Source organism: Gallus gallus, chromosome 4 (genome assembly GCF_016699485.2).
Source record: "Gallus gallus isolate bGalGal1 chromosome 4, bGalGal1.mat.broiler.GRCg7b, whole genome shotgun sequence".
NCBI classification, from domain to species: Eukaryota; Metazoa; Chordata; class Aves; order Galliformes; family Phasianidae; genus Gallus; species Gallus gallus.
Genome location: NC_052535.1, coordinates 67,577,360 through 67,590,991, shown reverse-complemented (window position 1 = coordinate 67,590,991; position 13,632 = coordinate 67,577,360). Strand labels below are relative to the sequence as shown.

Genomic DNA, 13,632 nt, shown 5'->3' with positions numbered 1-13,632 from the left:
TAATAGCCACTTACTGCTGATCAGCACAATCCTGCAGTATGAAATGTCCCACTGAGGGAAGCAGCAGTGATTATAGGCAGATGGGAGCAGCATGCTCAAACAGCTCTCACTCAGAGCCATGCTGTTTGCTGACTTTTTCTACATGATCTGAGATATCAAACAGCTTCATCTTTATCTGGCAGCCCTCAGCAAGCCCTGATCTACTACACTACTGGCTAAAACCATCCTTAAAAGATATTCTCAAGTAGGACACAAGCTTTTCAATAATCCTACCTGAGTAGGCAGTTCAAGACTTGGATATCTTGAACAGTGTGATAAATAGAGTAGAGTAAAAATTGTCTTATTGCTGAAGAAGATGGGATTTGGGTCCTGAAACTGAGCATGCTGTTTAAGACAAATGTATTGTGCTTTCTTGTAGTAATTCAGCATGACATTATGATAAGTTGTATACAAGTCAATCCTAGAACTGACTTGTTAATTAAGAATCAATTAGACTCTTACCAGAGTCCAAGTAAGTAGCAGTATACAATGCTTCTACTCCAGACAAGCAAAAGTATTTGAAAAATCCTACTCATATTAATAGAAAGGAAGCCCAAAAGAAATCCTAATATGTGAACTGACAGTAATTTAACATGCAAGAAAAGCTGTTAGTAATTTATTAAGTATTTCATACATGTATTCAAACATAAGCAAGTAAGTATAGATAAAGTACTGTTTTTGAGTAATTGATCAGACACTGAAGGCTAGTCAGAACTCTTTCAAGTTGACCTATATGCTCTTTTATTTGAAGCCCACCTTCTTCTTTGGACTAGAACTAGAAAACAGAAAGACCCAGAAAAAAAGTACATAAAATTTAAGGCTTGTTTGAGAAAATCCATTCTATTCTATTGAATAGCCTCTCTCATTTTAACCTGCTTCTCAGTGTTACCACCAATAAAGGGAGAGGTGAAATAAATTTTGAACAACTGTTGAATAACAGTTCTTCTCCATACAGCTACACATAAGTTTTATTACCAAACAGTAACTCAACTGTTAAGCGACAAGAAATTAAATGGTGGAGATATCATCAAGATGAAAACCTCATTCTTAGATTTCCAGGACTTGAAAATAATGTGAGTATTAAATGTACAAGTCTGAACAATTTACCTGATCCATCTGTGGTCCATTGTTTCAGTTCTCTGGTCTCCATGCTACCTACAGAAGCAGCTTTAGGTAGACAGATGCTATGCAGCTCCAGTCATACATTTTTAATTTACTGATGGCAACATTTCTTTAAGTAACATGCAGTAGACCTCCCCCCCCACCTTAAATTAGCTAGTTATATTTGCAAGGTAATTTGAAGAAGTAACAAAGATCTTCTAGTTTGTCTGTTCTCTGTTGTGTTAGTAGATACAGAAAACTTGGAAGAATTATATGCTATGAATCTACCATGTTTGTTTGCCTATTTTATTTGACTTTCCATTTTTCCAGATACTTAAACATATCTATAACTTTCTCATGTCAAAAGCACACTGCATGAACTGCCACAGTCACATTCTGTCTTTAGAACAGCAGGTAAACTGCTGTAAGTGGTCAATGTAAAAATTCAGATCTTTTCCTTTGCTTTATTATTAACGTAATACAATCATAAACTCTCAGAAGGATCACCTAAGAACTCTGCATAGATCAGACATGCTACTGGAGCTAAAGTGAGTCTAAATACACTGTTCAGACCCATAAACAGTCACATGTTTCATACAGCAAAAATCACACTGTTTTGAAAGCATTGAGCCTAGAGGTAGCTGAATTCACTCCTAGACCCAGACCTTGACAACAGTTTATGTTTAAGGGATTACATGCACAAAATCAATCTAAGCTGGGATCTTAGAAAGGCTAAGAAAGCCTAAAACTACTAACCTAAGAGGTAAACTTAAGGAAGCTAAAAAAAAGTCTAGAATAAGCCACTAGTCACTTACCAAGGATCTGAAAGGCATCTTGATGTCAAGGTGTAAAGGACCTTTGTGTAGGCATAACCTCAAAAAGCATCCTTGCTCAGGGAAGATCCTATTATACAGCTAGCCACCATGCAAGAGAGCTTCATAGAATGGCCTAGGGCTAAGAAGGACCACAATGATCATCTAGCTTCAACCCCTCCCCACGTGCAACTACTAGGCCAAAGCTTAAAGGGAGGCCTTGGGTTGCTCACTATTTATGGGGTAAGATGGTTGCCTTGCATGCTCAATTGCTCCTCAGCTGTTGAATCAGGTGTCTGCTATCAATTGTTTCAGCCCCCAAGCTTGAGGCAGATTTGTAGCTGTTAATCTGTCTTAGAAAGAGTGTTATCAGTAATGTTGCTCATTGTCAACATGTGCAAGACTTGTCTGTAAGGTCAGGTCAAAAAAGAAAGTTGGGGGAAGGAAGGTGGTAATGGGGATCACGGTTGGTACACTGTCACAGATAAATTCAATAGTTTGTAAAAAATCTCAGGTGCTAGCTATGCACTGTCTGTGACTAAGAATATATAGGATAGAAAGGAGAGGAATATTTGATTGCCAGGTTTTGGAAGGTTTTCAGGGATGGTTTTGAAGGTATCTACAATAGTTTTAAATCTCCTGTATTGACAGAGCATATGCTAAGATGATTAGGTACGTGTGTTTGCTTGGATTCAGAGAATTTCTCAACAAACCTACCTCAAAAGAGAAGGAAGAAATGCTTTGAATTCATCCCATTTCAGGAATAAACTGTGACTGATAAAAACATTGAGGGTTTTGACTCTGTCTCATTCTAGCCTAGCTTATGGCACTGGTTTGCACCAGAAAGGCAAACAGATCATTCACAGATGGATTCTGCTACAACTGACAGGACTTCTGTTTTAGAGAGGGAGAGGAGAGATTCTTGTTGGGATATTTGAAGAAACTGAGCCTGTCCAATTTGTTACCAGCACGAATCTTAATACAGACATGTATTTTTGCTATTTATTCTGTTGTGAGTTCCCTAGTGGGCTCCTGTTACGCTATGGCTAATTCAACATTTGCTCCATCTGAAAGGTAACTAGGAGGCACTACCGGCTTCTGAGCTGGCATCAGGGAAATCTCTAGCAGTCAGTTATTCTTTCAGCCTGCCTGCAACACAGGCTTGTAATTTTGACCTTATGCAAATCTTATGCAAAAATAAGGAGTTCATTTAAATCACTGCCTCAATAGCTGCCAGAAATGTCAAGTGTGGCAATGATGTACTACCTCTAGAGAATAAACCAGAAAGTGAGGAGCGGGAAAAGGAAGGCTTCTGTGTGCTGGCAGTCTTGAAGAAAGTGCAAATCTCTTCTGCAGGTCTGAAGAAAATGGGATGATAAAATTCTCAGAGATGGCTTTGACCTGGAAGAGGGAGGAAGAACAATTACACTTGCTGGAGAAGAAGGGGAGCTTTGGATGCACGCTGATCAGTTCCTTGAAATTAAGAGAAAGGAATAGGGAAACACAAGTTTTCTGTTAAAGATTAAGCTAAGAAAATCTGGCAAAGAGATATGAATGGGAGGAAATAAGGCATTCTCACATTGTGCTGCAGCAACACCTGTTGGTGTCCAACATAAAGAAAAACTTTTGATTCTTTGAATTACAACTTAAACATACCCATGTTTCAGCCACCTCTATGACAAATTCTCTTCTTAATTTTATTGCAGCCTGAAAAACAATCTCTAGCATAATTTTTCAGTAGGGCTTCAGTCCAGATGTCAAGGGAATTTGAGGTTTTGTAAATTTTTTCATTTTCCACCTTTGAATTTGTCTGAATTTCTTCTCCTTTGTATCTGACTGGCACAGCCTACTTCTTAAGACATGCTATGCAAATTTAATAAGCATTTCTAAGTAATATTTTTGTATGCAAAGACCTGAGAAGCAAACCATAGTGTTTACGTCTCTTGTTATGCTGCAACACAGTTTTGCAGAAGTATAGATTTTGTTTTCCTGATCCAGTGATTATACCAAAGAGAAGTTGCTTATAATGCCACTCAGATTGTTCAGCTAAATACCATTTATCAAACATAGAAGATAATCAAATGTTACTAAAATTAGCTTATATGTCTCCTACTACTTTTACATCTGCAGAAAACAAATGTTTCCCTGTTTGTATGCTAGATTCATAGCATACTGCAGAAAATCTTTGAACATAGAATAGGTGCATAGGTGAACATGACATGTCCCACTGCCAAAAAAAAAATTGTTGTTAGGACCCGTGCTGATGTTTGCATCATATATTCTGTGTGGGTTAATATAGACATCAAGCACATACTTGTTAAGCATGTTGTAAAACATCAGTGAGAAGTAAAAAACATTTTTTTTCAGAAACAGTATGTCCATTTAACTAGCTGGAAGTTAATTTTTCCATAAGGAAAAGCCCTGAGAGATTAGTGTTGCTCATTATATTAAAAGAACCATTTTGCAAATACTATATAAATAAAACAATCCCACACATATAAATAAAATAATTCCTCTTGTATAGAAAATCTTGGTACTCCAAAATGAATTGGTCAGGGAAGAGGAGAGTAAAGTAAAACTAAAACAGATGAACAGGCTGTTTGATGAGCAGTATCAGAGCAATTTTGAACTTTCTTTACTCTCCTATTCCCCAGTCAGTTCATTTCAGAGCTGACATTACAGTTATTGAAAACACAGATGAAATTGCTCTGGCCCTGCTATTGAAGGCTGAGGAGCTCTCAGCGAAGATGAAGATCAATATCAGAAAAATCAGGTGTACCTTCCATGTGCATTGAGGCCATATCTCTAACCCAACAGGCTAACATTGTATTTGGTAAAATAAATACACTGAGAAACTGTCATGGAACTTCACTCAAGTAAATCTTCATGGATGTGTGCTGAAGAAAATGATGATTCAAGAGCAAGAATATCATTCTATGAAATTTGCTTCCAATCAACATTCTTAGTGACAGATAATCTTCATTTATGTATTATGTTTTAGGAAATATTGCAGTTTCATTAACTTTATAAATTAGATGCCCTGTGGATTGATCTAAAAAACTCCAAATGTGATTAAACTGCTTGATATAAAATAATTATCCTAGCATCAACTTTTCTGTGACTTTCATTGATTTATATACTCTTATCTAAAGCAATGGGTCAACACCCAAATCCTGAATTTGTGTGCTACTTAGTTCAGGAAACACTTGGCTCTGGAGACATGTTTTGCATGTAAGATTATAATAAGGATGGAAGACAGTATATTAGGTTTCAATTACATGATTCTGTGTAAGATTTCAAAGCAGACTTTGAAAAAGAAGAGTGTTTCTGCACCTTGCTGAAAGTTGGTTTGGATTTTTCTTGACAGCTGCCTTAGAATGGAACATGGAATTTTATGCTGAAAATGGCAAAGAACTGAATCTTTAGCCCTAAAAAGTAATTACATGTTGTTTTTGCACAGTGATTTTGCTAACTGAAAATTTTCTGAAGTCATGTTTTCTTGCTACTGCTGTTAATAGAATTACACCGTCATGATTTATGTGTCAGATTTTCCCACTGTGGATGCAGCCATGAAGACTTTTTTCTGTACTGGTAGTGGAAGTTTCAGATTTATTGGTAGTCTAGGTCTCTACAGGCCATCTGTTCAAAGATTACTTGTGGGACCACATGCCTGGCTCTAATGTTTTATTGCCATTTGTCTTGTGCATTCTAACATTCTATTTTCACAGTGCCTTTATAAGGGCAGCTTTGGAAAGATAAAGAAAGATGAGCTCTATCAGTTTGATGAGATCTGGAAGGTATAGAAAGAAAGTAAAGATAGAAACTCTCACCTAGAGTAAACAGTACAACTGTTACCTACTTAAAAGTTTCCATATGACAAAATACTTAAAAATGGTTTCAATATGTTCAGTGTATTATTGGACAACCTAGGTACAATTTTTCTGGCTTCAGTCCTCTTCCTCCAACAACAGAAACAACAAGTACTGCATGATGTTACATAAGATTGCTGAACACCGTTACCAAAGGCTCTCTTACAAACAACTAGTGCCTCCCTCAAACTGCTGATGACGAAGCTATCTTCAGCTGGTCTTTCTTCTTCCTCTTTGGTCTTTGTGGGCAATAATGCAACACTTCTCTCTTCTTGTAATCCCATCTAACATTTGATGAGTCAGCAGTGTGCACAGGTGGTCAAGAAGGCCAATTGTATCCTGGGGTGCATGAAAAGGAGTGTGGCGAGCAGGTCAGTAGAGGTGATACTCCCCCTCCCCCCTACTCTGCCCTGGTCAGGCCTCACATGGAGTACTGTATGCACTTCTGGGCTGCTTGGTACAAAAAAACAAGGATCTCCTGGAGACAGTCCATAGAAGGCCACGAAGATGATAAAGGGCCTGGAGCATCTCCCCTATGAGGAAAGGCTGAGTGAACTGAGTCTGTTCAGCCTTGAGAAAAGAAGACAGAGAGGTGTTATTATTAATGTTTATTAATATGTTACGTGTGGGATTCAAAGAGACATGGCCAACCTCTTTTCAATGGTCTGTGGAGCCAGGACAAGGGGAAACGGCTATTTAGCATAGGGAGTTCCACACCAATATGTGAAGGAACTTCTTCACAGCAAGGGTGATGGAACAGGATGCCCAGGGAGGTTGTGGATTCTCCTTCTCTGTAGATATTCAACACCAGTCTGGATGCCTACCTGTGCAGCCGGCTGTAAACGGCCTGCTTTGCAGGGGGGGTGGACTCTGGAGGTCCCTTCCAGCCCCTACAATTCTGTGATTCTGTGATTTCCAAGACTATCTTCCCAGAAATGCTCTTTTTCTCTGGAACTGATTTCTCAGAGATGTTGAGTTGGTAGATATAAAAAGAGAGAAGTAGAGAGGAAGAGAGAGAAAGAGAGAAAACAGCACTGTATCACAGTGTTGGTTTTGTTCCCCCACACATCCCCTCCGCAGAAATTGCAAGCTAGATTAGAGTTACTCATGGAAATTAATTTTTTTGCTTCTGATTTTAAGGGTTTCATGTAGTCCTCTCTTCTGCAGAAAGGAATAATAACACTAATAAGAGAATATTGATAGGCTTCCAAAAGCCTGATAAACAAAATGCAATTAGGCATGGACAGATACTGAAGTTTTTTTATTTTCCTACTAATCTGAACACTGTAACATACTTTGCCCTGGCTGACTTCCCCAGCATTACTATGCTTTGCTATCTAGGAACTGCACTCCGTTCCAAGTCAGCACCATGCTGGTAGAGTATCTGGTGGAAGCCATGAACCTGAGGGAATGGTCTGTTCTGTTATCTGAAGTAGGGTCACCGAGAGCATGGCTTCATGGGTGTGTGCAGGATGAACGATAACAGGAACACTGGGAGGTGAGCTCAGCTGCAGCCTTTGTACTTCATGAACCCTTCATAAATTTCATAAATATCTGAAGCATTCAAAAGAGCAGGGATTGGCAGTGTTGTGTCCTCTATTCCATTGCTGTGGTATTACAATTTTTTCTGATTTCAAATGAAAACTCTTTGACATCTCCTGAAGAGCAGTCTGTGCTGGAGGGTATTTGGGAAAGCTTGCAGAGGTAGAAACCACAATGTTAATGTTCTATCACTTGTGGAACCAAAAGGGTCACAACACTCATATATTTGGAGTTAGAGGATATACAGATCTACCACATCCCCCCTTTTTTTTCCTTAGTACTCAGTCAAGTGACTTGAATACTGATGATAATGTTAATAAGAAACTTCTTTTTTTAAATTTTTTTTTAATTTTAATTTTTTTATTTTTGCATACAATGTCCTAGCATTCTTTTGGATGAAAGGAACAACATAAATATCACATCTAACAGTATTACTAGTTTTGTTATTTTCATCAGATATCCACAAAACTAATACATGGTCTCAGAAGTAAAAATGAATTATATGCACACATAAAGAGTCAATATCTGTTCCTTCTGTGTAATGAAATCCTATACCTATTTTACTTTGCAGTTGATGAACAATTTTAAATATGCCAGCTGTACTATTTTACAGTCTTCAGTATATGATGCATGCATAGGTATGAGAGATAAGAGCTGTCCAAGAGTTAGAAAGTCAAACAGTTCATGTTCTTTTTGGATCATTGGCCTTCCCTGTGACCAGATCCTTAGAGTTATCTCATCCCATGAAACTGAAACAGAAATAAATATTCATGCCCTATGCTGGAATACTCAATCAAGTGGAAGAACAGTTTTTCTTATATAGGTCCTGCTAATAGTTATGTTCCTAGGTCTGCTGTTTATGGGATGGAGAGTGTCAGGAAGTAGGCAGACAAAAGGCAGAAAAGTAGTTGTGCTATCTTATAAGCTGAGAAAACCACTTCTATGAAGACAACAAAACTGCTGTCTCAACCTGGGACTGTCCCAGGATATACCTAGTTTAGAGGTGAGTTGCCCTCACCAATTTTGTGGATTGGTATTGACAGACCATCTTGCTGATGGTTAAGGATGATAATTGGAGAGATCCTTTCACTGTCACAATGACAAAGGCTCACAGACTCCAAGTCCTATATTTATGGTCCCTGAAAGTACCAAATTGGATAAGAAAAGTGTACTCCTAACAAAGTGATGAATTTAAAAAAAGATCACTATATGCTTTGACCTCAAGTGTTTGAGTAGCACTGCTGCATAAAACTAGTCTTTATTCTAATGTGACCTACAAAATTACATAGATTTCTCTACTTAATGAAGTTCAACTTCTGAATTTTCCCATTGTTGATATAGTGCCAGGTCCTTGAAGACAATGCAAACAGAGCTAACAGCTTTAATGTAATAAAGTACTTTAGAGAGTGCTTAAATTTAAAATTAAGTGCACTCTGTGCTTTGGAATGTGAGAGCCTATGGAGGGTTTGAAATACAAAAAATGAAAAGGAACAGAATGTGATTTTGTACTGAGAGCACACACTGTGGCAGTTTGCAATTCTTTCTGTATGTGTAAACAAACCTTACCTGTCAAGGACAGATATGTTATTTTGGAATACGAGGTTTGTTCATCAGTCCATTAGCATTGTGTGGCATTGGATAGTTTTCTCTGCAACACTGACTCCAGCCAACTCATTTGAAGAATGTTGCACATTTTCACCTAGACAGTGTCATACTGAAATGTGTGCTTTTCATTAAACACTATGCATTTTGGAATACGACGTTCTGATGAAATATAATAAAAAACAGAAACATTTTGGTGAATTTTTTAAATGAAAATTATGTTTCCAGTATATGTATTCAAAAGTTTCAAAAGTCGGTAGTAAGAGCTTTTCAATCCTGCAGGAATTAAATGTTTAGACTGATTATTTTTTTTCTGCAGAATTTAACCAACAGTAAAGTCATAGCTAATTTCATCCCTTCCATTTCTGAGTGTAAAGAGACAATAAAATGTCCAAATAGTGATTGGAAAATCAGTTATACTGTAACTTTCTTGCCAGTTGGGTACTGATTCTAATTCAATCTATAAGTTATGCGATACCAAATATGAATTGATCAGTTTAATTTAAAACAAGCATATGTTAAAAATATATAAGTAGTCACATACATGCATACATACAAAAATTTATACATACATCTTTTTTTCTTGCACAGTGTTTTATTTAGACCTTGAATACTACATTTACTCACTGAAACATCTCTGGAGCACGGTTTAGAATGCACTCTAGGTTTCTTCCTCAGCTACCTTAGTGGATAGGAGATACTTTGCCAGTCTGATAGTATCTAATTACAAAGACAAGAGGTGCATATTTCAGTAGAACACTCTGAGATGTTGAAAGATGATATTCTGAGACAGAGAAGGGCATATCAGCCATTGATTTAGGTCAAAGAAACAATTCACTACAGCATGAATAATGTTAGTTGAATGCTATATTTGAATACAGTAAAAGCCTTTAAAAATTTCATAGGTGACAAAGGTTAGCATTGAAATTTAGCTTTTGCCAGAATATTATAGTAGTCCATTAATCCTAACAGAAAAAGATCTGTTTTTGCTAGAATACAGTTGCTCCTATAATGCAAAATACAGAATTATTTTTGTTTGCTTGTTTGTTTGCTAGTTTTTCATTTGTTATTGGAAACAAGTATATTAAAAGTGCAAATTTTCAGGTGACACCACCATTGAAATTAATTATTTATGAGCATGAATGTAAATAGATATTCTTTTCACACCAATGAGAGTAAAACATGCATTCAGACCTTCTGTCCAGAGGGGGGATTAGAAAGGTTTATTATTTACTACATTTCTTTTCACTGTCTCTTCTATGTCATATTTTTTATATTATTATTTATACGTTTACTTGTATGGTTATTACTTTCTCATTATGACAATTTGTGTTTTTCTTTTTTTTGTTTGTTTGTTTGTTTTTGTTTGTTTCCCTCTGAAGCCTTCAATCCCTTGATAGTATTTCTACATTGATACCTTCTTTGGAACACATTCGTTGGCCTGTGTACTTGGAAATTTCTGAATTTGACACAAAAGTTGCTCCCTCTGACCAGAGGATTTTCAGAGACTTCAGGTTTCAGTGAGAATCTCACAGGTGTGAGAAAACAGTCAATGTATGTCACTCCAAACCTTTTGGTTTATGCATCTGTCCAACTTCCACAGCCTAAAGAAAGTTTTGTCCTGCTCATTAACCAGAGAATTATTTTCTGTTTTATTACAGCTAAAATTTTCTGTGCAAGTATGAGACATATAAAATTATTTTAATTTGGATTTTATTTACACTAAACTATAAATATTCATTTTCTAGAATGTCTTTCTATTCACTTGTTTCCAATGCACGCTATTTATTTATTTATTTATTTATGCTTCAGTTCCAGACTAGGAATGAAAAGCAGAGTGTTATAACATTATTCTGCTGATTCACTTTCAAGTGCATACTCTAGCAAATAAATATTACAGGCTGCAACTACTGAAATGGATAGCAAAATACAAATGAACATAGATTATCATTAAGAAAATAACTCGTAAATCTCACTAATTGTCTTTACCCTTCTTTTTACTTACCAGCGTGGCTCAGGACAGGTGACAGGAATTATTTTTCTATGATATGATAAAGTCCTGCCTAGGAAAATTTTCGCATGTTTATAGCACACAAAACAAGGTGTTTATTAAAGTTTCCCTAAGTGATTATTTATTCAATGCCCTTGATATTTCTTTGCAGTGAAAACAAGAGGTTTTTTTCACTGTTCAACACAGGGAAAAATAAAGGGATAAGCATAAAAGTGACTCTGTGTGCACACCTACCACTTGATATCTTTCCAGATCACTTTACAACTTTCCATTTTTTCCATGTCTTCAACTGCTTATTTGTATGCTGCAGGGACACCGCAGCCCTGATGGTTTGCTAGATAATGACAGTAGCTATCCTGCCAGCCCTGCTGCCTGGGAACAAACAGCATTAGAGATTACTGCTATGAAGGAGCATGAATTTCCATCCCTTTGAATAGTTTTGCACTCCGAAATGTATTTTCACTCCGAAGAGGAGAAAACAATAAGCATATGAAAATACCTTTTGAAAGAATACTGTAAGACCTTCCTTTGGTTACTCCTGAAAAGGATGAACTCTTCATTCCTGTGACCTATGCTCTGTTACTAAAATTTTTGGCCATGTCTATGTGGAGTACTTGTCTTTTAAGCAGAGGAAAAGCTAATACCCTCACTTGGAATGTGTGAATAATACATTGGATAACAGTCAATTCTGCAGGAGAGATATAATAAATTTTAGTTAGAAAATAGGATAGCTAAAAGTAGCTCTCCTTTTATAAACTTCTTTCCTAAAAGAAATTAATGCTGACCTGTCGCAACAAGACTCTTTTCTGAGATGAGACATGGAAAATAGGTAAATTCAAGATAGAGTCACAGAATCATTAAGGTTGGAAAAGACCTCTAAGATCACCTAGTACAACTGTCCACCTATCACCAGAATTGTCCACTAAATTGCATATGATTACAGTTATAATTCCGGTGATCTATGAGTGATCTGGAAAATTCATATCCCTGCAGTATTTACATTCCTCAAATGTTTTCATCGGTGAAAGAAAAGATGAATTATAAATCTTACCCTTAAATAAGTGTGGTAAAATGTCAAACCTGCACTGTAACTTACTACGCCCAATGGAATTGAACACTGAATATGCATAAGAAGCACTTCCTTTAGTTCTGGTTGGATTTTATAGTGTTTTGACTGGATACCTCACTAAAAATTAGGGATATATCTGTCACTTCTGCAATCATGATCAAGTTCAGCATGGAGAGAGCTAAAATAGGTCAGTGTTGACTCAAGTTTGTGATGAAGCTTCTAGCTCCTTTAAGCTCTTGTCCTTGCCTGAAGGAGGCTTTTAATACCTGGAATAGCAGCTCGGACTTAGCACAAGCATTACCAGATTCAGTCTGTACAAACAAACAGGACTCACAGTTTTAACAATCAGGCAGATCTAAAAACAGTGTTTCTGTTCTACCTTTGAAGAATCTGTGCTTTTGCAAATGAAATGAAACTAACTCAAAGCACCTTTCAGGTTGGAGAATGTGGGTGAATCTGTGTATGCTACAAAAGCAAAAAGGCAATTATTTAACATTTGGAATCTCATCAGAATCTAAAATATGTCTGTTTCTTGAAAATATTTGGCTTGATTCACTATTTCCACTGCTTTGCAAAACAGTAGTTACACCTTATGTTGATAAGCAGTTTAAATTGCCTTAAACAGATAATTAAACAAACTTAATTCCTCCTTCTCCATCTTTCTATTTGAGAAAAGTACAATATCAGATTTGATTTCTAAAATGCCTTTTTTGCTTGTTTGTTTGTGCTTAAATGATATTTTTAATGATATTGCTCAATATTTGTGTGCTATTACAGCAGTCAGGGAAACAGACTGTTACCATTTCACAAACTGCAATTGGAACTAATTTTGTTTTTTTTCCAGGTGTCAACAGTGCCAGAATTCGGCCGCATAGTAATATATACCACTAGCCTTCGTGTGGTGAGAACCACTTTTGAAAGATGTGAACTGGTTAGAAAGATATTTCAAAACCACAGAGTTAAATTTGAAGAAAAAAATATTGCTCTGAACAGCGATTATGGAAAAGAACTTGATGAGAGATGCAGGAGGGTGTGTGAAGCCCCATCCCTCCCTGTTGTGTTTATTGATGGCCATTATCTTGGGGTAAGTAAAGCATGAATCAATGGAGTCTATAAGAACAAATGTAAATTGTTACGTTATTTGTGAAATTGTTTGCAGTGTTGGAGTGATAGGAACTCTGGTATACACTGGTAGGTTCCATGCAAAGACAGAACAGACAGCTGGGGAGAGGCTTTCAGGAGGGGTGTAAGATGCAGTAATTCCATCTAAGCTATCCCGTGTTTCTTAAAAAATAATTCATTTTGTAACTGAAACCATGAAAATCTAGAGAAATAGATTTTTTTCTTCACGAGATCCTGTATGTACGGCTGACCCAGGAAAATTAATACACATTGCATGAATATTTCATTTAGTAATATCTGCAATGAATATGAGTCTGTCTAGCAACTTAGGGCTTAAGAGCTTAAGCACGAACTACGTGGTGTATCAAGGAATTATAATCAGCTGAACATTGTTTTAAATACAGACTTGATTAATACTTAAAATCTAGCACTAAAAAGAGAAAAAACTGCCCAAGGCTGCTCTGT

General features: G+C 36.7%; 1 protein-coding gene across 2 annotated transcripts in view; it reads left to right on the top strand.

Annotated features, from left to right (window-relative positions):
• GRXCR1 (glutaredoxin and cysteine rich domain containing 1) overlaps positions 1 to 13,632 on the top strand; it is a 36,496-nt gene that overhangs the window by 14,266 nt on the left and 8,598 nt on the right. For both annotated transcript variants that reach the window (XM_025150281.3, XM_015285477.4), the window contains exon 2: positions 12,890 to 13,129. In XM_025150281.3, the coding sequence (XP_025006049.1) occupies positions 12,890 to 13,129 (240 nt within the window). The remainder of the gene's footprint in view (positions 1 to 12,889; positions 13,130 to 13,632) is intronic.